The following is a 10,297-nucleotide window of genomic DNA, read 5'->3' on the forward strand; positions in this document are numbered from 1 at the left end:
ATGAGAGGGGAGAACATCACCAAGGTGAGCACATTCATCCTGCTGGGCTTCCCCACAGCCCCCAGGCTGCAGTTCCTGCTCTTCTTCCTCTTCCTGCTCATCTACCTCTTTGTGCTGGTGGAGAACCTGGCCATCATCCTCACTGTCTGGAGCAGCACCTCTCTCCACAGGCCCATGTACTACTTCCTGGGCATCATGTCCACCTTGGAGATCTGGTATGTTTGTGACATCATCCCCAAGATGCTGGACAGCTTCCTCCTGCAGAGGAAGCACATCTCTTTTGCTGGTTGCATGACTCAGCTCTATTTCTTCAGCTCCCTGGTGTGCACAGAGTGTGTACTCCTGGCTTCCATGGCCTATGACCGCTATGTGGCCATCTGCCATCCCCTGCGCTACCAAGTCATCATGACCACGGGGCTCTGTGTCCAGCTCGTGGTCTTCTCTTTTGCTAGTGGCTTCACCATCTCTGTGATCAAGGTCTACTTTATCTCCAGTGCCACCTTCTGTGGCTCCAATGTCTTGAACCACTTCTTCTGTGACATCTCCCCTGTCCTCAAGCTGGCCTGCTCTGACTTCTCTACTGCAGAGCTGGTGGACTTCATCCTGGCCTTCATCATTCTGGTGTTCCCTCTCCTGGCCACCATTCTGTCCTATGGACACATCACCCTGGCTGTGCTTCGGATCCCTTCAGCCACAGGACGGTGGAGGGCCTTCTCCACCTGTGCCTCCCACCTCACTGTGGTCACTATCTTCTACACAGCCTTGTTTTTTATGTATGTTAGGACCCAGGCCATCGATTCCCGGAGCTCAAACAAGCTCATCTCTGTTCTGTACACGGTCCTCACACCTATCTTGAACCCCTTGATCTACTGTCTGAGGAACAATGAGTTCAAAGATGCCTTAAGAAAAGCCTTGGGCTTGAGTCAAGCTCCATCATAGGAGGGAGGGCCCCTTCTGATTCCACAACATCTGATGAGCATGCATCCTTGGGGATGAGGACATGGGAACACTTGGCATTGCTGGTGTGCTGAAGGTATTTAGAGCATTGCTTTCTTCCTTTGTGAAGTAGACATAATGGGCACTATTTGTGTAGTGATAACATTCTATCACCTTTTATATATGCAGAACAGGACTTGGTAAAATTGAATGCATTTCCATCCCTTTAAAATTATCATCCACATTTCAGAAGACAGTAAGCCCTGCTCAGCCAGGAAGGTGATGTCTATAGTCTTAGTAGTCTTTAGTATGTGGAAGTGTGAAAATACAGAAACATGGGGAAATGAGACCCAAGAGTCTCCAAAGCACAATGTGTCTGGGAACTGGGAGAGTCCACACTAGTTTTAACTCACAGAGCATTGTAGCTAGAGTTTTCCTGCCTGGCCCACGGTCAGGGCAAATCTCTCTCACCTGCCAGTCCCACAGCCGCTCAGACCCAACCAAGTAAACACAGAGACTTATACTGCTTACAAACTGTATGGCCGTGGCAGGCTTCTTGCTAACTGTTCTTACAGCTTAAATTAATCCATTTCTATGAATCTATACCTTGCCACGTGGCTCATGGCTTACCAGCATCTTCACATGCTGTTTGTCATCGTGGCAGCTGGCAGTGTCTCTCACTCAGCCTTCCACTTCCCAGCTTTATTCTCCTCCTTGACCTGCCTATACTTCCTGCCTGGCCACTGGCCAATCAGTGATTTATTTATTGACCAATCAGCAACACATTTGCCACACAGAACATCCCACAGCAGGGCATGCTCTGGGGAACAATCTTCAGCCTTTTCTTTTCTTATAGTCTCTCTGCTGCTGAGAAAAGTCTATCTAATGCTTGTATTGATCCCAGTTGACAATCAGATGGGGACTATGTCTTCCAACTGTTATTGGTTCCTTAAAAAACCACAATGGCTTCTGTCTCTTAACCAACCAGGAGACAGGCTGGTTGTGGTGGCTTATAGCATGTGAAGATTAAGCATATGCAGTTTCTTGGGACAAGAAGATAGAAAGAAATCCCACAGGAGGGGGGTGAGAAGAACCTAGGTGGTGTGGCTCCCACAATTTAAAGCAGGAGTTAGTGTGGTTTGCATTGAAAAGTAAAGAAGAGGAAAGGAAGTCCAGATAACCCCAGCAGCAGCAAAACTCAGAGGCAGGAAGCAGCTGGAAAGGTGCAGAGCACAGAGATGCTGATAGGTTTAGTTTAGTGTTTGCATATGAGGGAGATGTTGGGGGCAGAGTCCCCAGCATGCACAAGGCTGGCCACTGAAGATTGGAAATTCCTACCTAGGCCTACTTGCAGCTGTGTAATGGATGAAAAGGGACCCTCTGGGAAGTGGAGAGACTGTGCAGGAGGTGTTGGCCTGTTCTGGAGGCGATGAGCAGCCCTGAGACTGAGCAGTGAACACATGGGTGGGATGGGTTTTCCAGGGTTCAAGTGAGCATTGGGGTTATGGTGGGGAAAGCAGAGAACAGGATATGCTTCTTGGAAAATTGTGTCTATTAAATATTTATCCTTTTTATTGTTGCTATGGTAACAAAAGTCATGCTAAGAAGCTCATCTCTGCTGTGTACACTGTCCTCACACTCATCTTCAATAAATCAAGGTTTATCCATCCTGTACACTTTTAATAAAATATATAGAATGATTATATCCCTGCTGCCACTTCTAGTTGCCTTTTCTATTTCTTTAGTAAACTATGCAGACAAATCAACTTATCAAGGAGGGTTTATTTGGCTCCCAGTTGAAGTTTATAGTCTGTTCTGATCGAGGAGTCCCAGTGGCAGGAACTTGAGGCAGCTGGTCACATTGCACTAGCAGTCAAAATATAAAAAAACAAACACTTGTGCTCAGCAAGCTTTCTCCTCTTCATACAGTCCAGGACCAAAGCCTAGGGAATGGAGCTGTCCACTTTTAGTGTGGCTCACCTCAATAAACTAATCAACATAGTCGCTCATACCCATGTGCAGAGGTTAAATGTTTCCTCACAGGTGTGCTTGGAGGCTCTTTCCCCAGACATTCCAAGTCCTTGATGCTAAACATCAAATATCACATTATCAAAATCAATCCACACACTTAATACAATCCCAATCAAAATTCCAATACCATTCTGTTGTAGAATATTATTTTAAGGATGTGTTACTTTTGTTTATGTTGAACTTGTTTAAATCTGTGAAGCTGTGTTACTTTGCCTGTCTAAAACACCTGATGGTCTAATAAAGAACTGAACGGTCAATAGCAAGGCAGGAGAAAGGAGAGGCAGGACAGGCAGGCAGAGAGAATATATAGAAGGAGAAATCTGTGAGGAAAAATGGAGTATCCAGAGATGGAGGAAGATCTCAGAGGCCAGGTGCCAAGCTACACAGCCAGACATGGAGTAAGAAATAATGACAGATATATAGAAATAGAGAAAGGTAAAAGCCATGAGGCAAATGATAGACAGGTAAGGAAAGCTGGCTAAAAACAACCCAAGCTAAGGCTGGGCATTTATAAGTAAAAATTTGACACCATGTGTGATTTATTTGGGAGGTGGCTGGTGGCCCTCCCAAAGAGTAAAGAGCCAAAAAACAACCAACAACATTTTGGCATCTACCATGGGGCTAGAATAAAAGAAAAAAAACAACCAACACCATTCTTGACTGAGATAGAAAATAATCTTAAAATTCTTATGGAAAAACATGAAGACCCCATGGAATAGGAAGAAGCAAAGTGCTAGAGAGATCCCCAGAATTCACAAAGATACCTCCACAATAGACTACTGGCAATGGTCGAGAGAACGTCCAAACTGACCTACTCTGGTGTTAGGATGGCCAAACACCCTAACCATTGTGCTGGAACTCTCATCCAATGACTGATGGAAGCAGATGCAGAGATCCACAGCCAGGCCCTAGGTGGAGCTCTGGGAGTCCAATCAGGGAGAAAGAGGAGGGATTATATGAACAAGAAGTGTTGAGACCATGATTGGAAAAAGCACAGGGACAAATAGCCAAACTATTGGAAACATATGAACTATGAACCAATAGCTGAGGAGCACCCAACTGGATCAGGCCCTCTGGATAAGTGAGACAGTTGATTAGCTTGAACTGTTTGGGAGACCCCCAGGCAGTGGGACCAGGACCTGTCCTTAGTGCATGAGCTGGCTGTTTGGAGCCTGGGGCCTATGCAAGGACACTTTGCTCAGCCTGGGTAAAGGCAGGGGGGGACTGGACCTGCCTCGACTGAATCTACCAGGCTGAGCTGAATCCCCAGGGGAGTCCTTGCCCTGGATGAGATGTGAATAGGGGGTGGGCTGGAGGGAGGGTGGGGGGCAGGAGAAGGGAAGACAGGGGAATCCGTGGCTGATATGTAAAATTAAATTAAATTATAAAATAAAATAAATAAATAAAATTCTAAAAAAACCCTTCATGTATATGTATATGTATATATATAATATATATGTATATTGGGGAAAAGATATCATCAACAAATGGTGCAGGGGTTCTGGTAAAATGAATATTTACATATAGAAGAATTAGGTTAGATCTCTGTATCTTACCCTACACAAAAATTAACTCCAAATGGAGCAAAGATCCTAACTTAAGACCCCAAACTCTGAAACTATTAAGTAAGAATAAGCCTCCATGTGTGAATTATTTTAGAGCTGGCACAAAAATGGACACACAAATCCATGGACCAGTAGGAAGAACCATGCCAAAAATATACACTGGAGCCCAGCAGTGGTGGCACACACCTTTAATCCCAACACTCAGGAAGCAGGGACAGGTGGATCTCTGTGGGTTTGAGGCCAAGCCTAGTCTACAGAGCAAGTTCCAGGACAGGCTCCAAAGCTACACAGAGAAACACTGTCTTGAGAAAAACAAAAGCAAAATATCTATATATAGGAGACTAGATATCTTCAACAAATTTTGCTGGGAAAACTGGATATTTGCATGTAGAACAATGAGGTTAGATCTCTATATCTTACCCTACACAAAAATTCACTCCAAATGGATTAAAGGTCTCAAGACCCAAAACTCTGAGATTATTAGAGGAAAATGCTGGAAAAACACCTGAAGATAAAGTTCTAGACCAGGATTTCTCAACAGAACTCTAGTTTATCAAGAAATAAAGACCATTGACCAGTGGGTCTTCGTGAAATTTTCTATACAGCAACTGAGAGGACTGAGAGCAGGCAGGGTGCAAGGATATCTGCAAGCTACACATCTGACAGGGAATTGATACCTAGGTACACAAAGAACTAAATAATCTCAACAAGAAATCAAACACCCAATGAGTCAATGGGGAATGAAATGAACAGACAGGTCTCAAAATGTTACACATACATGGCTGTGAACGTATGGACAAGTGTTCAATGTCACCAACTATCACAGAAACATAAGAAGTGAGACTGGCCTTGCCTTTCCCTCCACCTCTTTCCATCTTAGGCATCTCTTTAAAAGCTGTCACCTACTCTGAGGAAGAGACTCCCTGCTTAGATAATCCTATCTCCAGATGCCTTCAGAAAACAGCCCAGAGATGTGTTTCTTGATTAAATACACATCCCACCAGGTTGACAATCATGGTTTGGGGCATGTAAAATATAAGCAGTGCACAGTCACTAAAATGGGCTGGAAATCATCCAATACACATCTTTGTCTTTGTCCTAGCTCTGAAATCTGTGAATTGTACCTCATTTGGAAAAAGGCTGTGGATTATCTGGTTGTCTTCACATCCAATGTTGAGGATCCTTACAACAGGAATATGAGCAGATTTGAGACACAAAGAGGAAGAAATGAACATAAGGAGGAACAAGGCTTCCAAAGGCCCAGGGTCCAGAAGCCACCAGAGATGGGGGAGGAAGAAAGAGACTCCTAATCCAGAAGACCATGAAGACTAAAGGAAGTTTTGGAAAAAGAGAAGACAAATGTGAGGAGAACGATCCATAGGGAATAGGTGGTCCAAAACCTTCCATGGAGGTTTAAGATACATGAGCTGAAGAAAGCAGTCAGGAGAACTGAGATGTGGGGAAATGAGTCCTGAGAACAGAAAGCCTGGTGGATCCATCAGATCCTTCCCTAAAAGTGAGGTCCTGGGGCTCTTGGCATAAGTCACAATCTCCTGTGATATCCACTACCTATGATGCGTTATGATTCCTGAGGGCTCAACAGACCCACCTCTATGTTTACCCATCCTCCTTCTTCTCCAGTCTTGCTCCTGTACACAGGCCTGGGTTCCTGTTGAGGACCAGCCTGACTCTCAGCAACAGCACTTGCATAATTGTTGAGCCCAGGGCCACAGGTGAAACAGGGACCCTCGTTACAGTGCTTCTCCAGTAGGGAGTGTAGCAGCCAGCCAGGAAAGAGATGCAGAGGTAACTAATGAAGCCAAGATGCTCCACAGGTTGACAGGCATAGGCAGTAGCAGGGGCAGCCTGCCCCAGAGGTCCTGATCCAGCTCATTACCAATGTGGGCAGCTTCATCAGCTGCAAGGGGGTAATTGGGCCCAGGAGACACTGGGCTCCAGCTAAAAAGCCATAACTATTCCTCCCCACACTTGAGGAGCCCATGCCCTAAGAATCTGTCTGAAGCTCATCTGGTCACTCTGGGTAGTCTGGGAGTCACCAGCCAGGAAGAGGCTCCTCTTTGTTCCCAAAGTCTGTCCGAGTGAGGCTTCCAGAGCCCCAGGTAGGATGAGTGCTTCTCAAGCCAGGATGGATCATGCTGTGATTTTAGAATATGTTATAAATGTCCATCATAGAAGAGCCTGGTGTACAGTGTGACTGAAACCCCATCATACGTGTCCACATTGAGGCTGGGGCAAGATTCATCTACAGCCACAGCACCCAGCATGAAGGCTCACAATACTATATCAAAGGGTCTTGCAACTGTAAGTGCTACACTGAGTGCTCGGTCATCTATGAATATAGTGGTCAGTCATACTGCAATGGGTGTACATTGATGGACGCTGTGTGAGTGTGCATCTATGAGTAGTGTGCTGAGTGTGTGTGGATGAGTAGTGTGCTTAGTCTGATGTATACATGATCAAGATTTCTGTGCTAAGTGTATATGATGAGTCCTGTGTTGAGTAAGCATTGGTGGGTACTATGTTGAGTAAGCATTGATGGGTGCTGTGTTGAATCTGGATCTGTGAGAATTGTGCTGAGTGCATATTTGGGGGTCCACACTGAAAATATAGTTTGGGGTCTTGTGCTCTGTCCTCCCATCTAGCAGCACACAGTCTTAGTTAGCATCCTCACTGCACTGAGCAGATCAGAATACATCTGCTCCCCTCCCTATAGCTAGGTCCTTGTCAACTGGTTCTACCATGTAGGAGGGTAGCCTCTGAGCTCACAACTACAGGCTGACAAGGGACAGCACCCTCTCACAGATCCCAGGCACCTCCAGTTTGTAGAAATCTTCCTTTCCTTTCTTGGTGTCTTGCATGGACCTGAATTTGAACTCTGTCCACTCAAGGGCATTAAGTCTGAGGCACCGGGCGGACCTCATTTGTGATGAGAGAACCCCTGGCTCCTCATCAGAACTCATGTGGCCCCTCATTCTCTTTAAGAACCATCAAAGCCAGCACAGAAATGAAGCTATCCTCAGAATATACCCACATTGGCTCACCTGTGTCCTGGTCCACTGCTCTCTTCCAAATCACTGAGGACCACAGCCTAGGTTTAACACAACAGACATCTATTCCATCACAAGGAAGGGGACCAGAAGTTCAAAATAAATGGGTATCTGGGACAGAAAAAGACATGGGAGCTAGCCGGGCGGTGGTGGCACACGCCTTTAATCCCAGCACTTGGGAAGCAGAGGCAGACAGATCTCTGTGAGTTCGAGGTCAGCCTGGGCTACCAAGTGAGTTCCAGGAAAGGCGCAAAGCTACACAGAGAAACCCTGTCTCGAAAAACCAAAAAAAAAAAAAAAAAAAGACATGGGAGCTAAGAGTTTGGAACAACTCTGTTTGAGTATAGCTGTGAACAAGGTGCCTGGCCTCCCTAACCCTGACAGCAATTAGCCTTGAGGAAGATGAACAAAAGGTCCACAGACTTCTGTGAGTTTATAATAATTCAAAATAGAAAGTTTGTTTCAAAGTGCACACAACCATGACCAAGATTCCAGTGAACTGAGGATGCAGCTCTGAAAAGGATCGATTTACAGATCAAGATTTTATTGATCCCGTTAACCCATTATTAATTGTACTTCCTACAGTGATGGGTAGCCACATTCTGTGGGTGAGCACAGTCTGCAGGTATGTGCAGTCCTAAATAGGGATATGAGACATAGCATCCCCAGTCTATAGTCAATCTCAGTCTATAGGAGAGTGTCAATGGCCCTCCACTAAGTACCTTATGTGTACTTCAAAGCCCTCTGTGGCCACTTAGCTGGGAAGAAACACAGACACACCCTGGACTGTGTCCAAGACCTGATGTTCAGATCCTAAAGGCAGTGGCCATTACTGAACTGACTTAAAGGAGGCTTCATGATGTCCTGGAGGATGTTGAAACACACACTCTCATTTTCCAGGAGAATTAGCTGCCTTAATAGCATCAAAACCTTTTCCCAAATTGAACCTGTCTCTGGGAAATTGATTTCTAGAAGTTTCCTTGCAGCCAGCTGCCAGCTGATCTCTAGTTAGTGGAGCTATCATGTCCCAACTTGCCCACCTTGGTGGGTGGGTCTCTGGGAGACTGAGAAACTTTTATGGAGCCTTCTCTGCTGTCTGTTCAGTTTGAGGACAGCCAGACCTTGTGCTGAAACTCACTACCCAACCTGCAGGAAACTTGCAGCCTGCACCATGGGTTCCTTTGGCGCCTCCACGTCTGTGCCACACTGGAATGCATGTCCCTCCAGCCACCCTCAGACTATGTTGTTCCCCTTGTCTCACAGCACTGAGCTTGCCTACCCCAGAGCCCCTGCCCACCTCCATAGTTCTTCTAGGTCCCACAGCCTATCTGCTGCTCCCTTGTGCCCTCCTCAGGGTGCCCCGAAGTGAATCACTTCACAAATGCAGCGCTCATCCTTGACTTTCCTTCACGTTCCCTTTGCTAGTTTCTTTAACCCAGACCTGCCAGCCTATTCTCATGGATGCTGCTTACAATCAGGGCACAAAGGTCACCACACAGTCCTGGATTCGCTCTAGTTTCCACCATCAGAACCAGGACAGGTCCTGTTGGTTAACCTGATTCTCACCCACCCATCTGCAACAGGAAGAACCAAGACTCAGAGATGGCACCTTCAGTGAGCCAAGCAAGACCCAGAGATGGCAGCAACAGTTGCCAGTTAGGTCCTCAGGTGTACCCTATCCCACTGTGGCCACAACTCCATCCTTAGATGTACTGACTTCACTCAATGCTCCTGGACACATCCAGGTATGAGACCACCTTTCCTGAATCTGAATGGGTGCTACACCCCATCTTCCCCTCTAGCTCTCTGCTCTGTGTCCCACATGATTACAATCATGGTCCTGGAGGGGACTGTTCATCTATTGTAAGACCAACAACTTTTTCTACTTCAATAACTGCTACTTCAGGGATTGCTCTAGACCTCCTCTGAGCTCAGTTTCCAGATGTTCAGTAGGCTGGTCTCCCAGTCATTACTTTAGTCTGAAGCCAATGAAGGCAGTGATGCTATCTATCATCAACACGTGGAATGTGTGTCAAGGAGTGTGAGCAAATACGATTGATTCATTCTGGTGTGTGTGTGTGTGTGTGTGTGTGTGTGTGTGTGTGTGTGTGTGTGTGTGTGTGTTCACAGTAATGTGGGGAAAAAATCACCCTATCAAGATAACTTTGGAGATCTCACTCAATCCCAGAGCCCCTAGGGCCTAGGCCATTACCTTCATGCATTCTGGAAGGTGGGGGGCATGATCCCAACTATACTCACCATAAAGTAGGAAGGCCACAGCTTCATCAATTCTCACTAATACTTCCATGTTTGAAGCATGGAATAAAGTTTGAGGTAAAGCTCCTTCTATATCTGTACACAAGGTAGGGTGTATGGGCTCCTCAGTAGAGTAGGAGGCATTGATTCCTCTACATATAGCACTCCAGATTGGGGCCACATGGGCAACATAAACATCTTACATCCTGAGCCCCTCTCTTAGGCACTTCATCTCCATGTCCCCTCTTCATTATGCACCCAAACACAAGTGCACAAGTCTTGCCAGTTTAAGACTTGTCAGAAGAATGAATTCCCTTCCCTGCTGCTCACAGGAACCAGGAGTGCTGTCTGTCTTTCAGTTGACGTTACTGGCTGGATCCCTTTTTTCCCTCCGCTGACACGTGGCCCTTCCTATTGGCGATCTTTTGCAGGTGCAGAAGG

General features: G+C 46.1%; 1 protein-coding gene across 1 annotated transcript; it reads left to right on the forward strand.

The window, feature by feature from the left end:
• On the forward strand, positions 1-939 carry LOC128117393 (olfactory receptor 6B2-like). The gene has a single exon (XM_052749287.1). It carries the CDS (start codon positions 1-3, stop codon positions 937-939), a length of 939 nt encoding a protein of 312 aa, XP_052605247.1.
• Positions 940-10,297: the final 9,358 nt, after the last annotated feature.

This window comes from Peromyscus californicus, unplaced genomic scaffold, assembly GCF_007827085.1.
Source record: "Peromyscus californicus insignis strain IS unplaced genomic scaffold, ASM782708v3 Scaffold_21__1_contigs__length_65335640, whole genome shotgun sequence".
NCBI classification, from domain to species: Eukaryota; Metazoa; Chordata; class Mammalia; order Rodentia; family Cricetidae; genus Peromyscus; species Peromyscus californicus.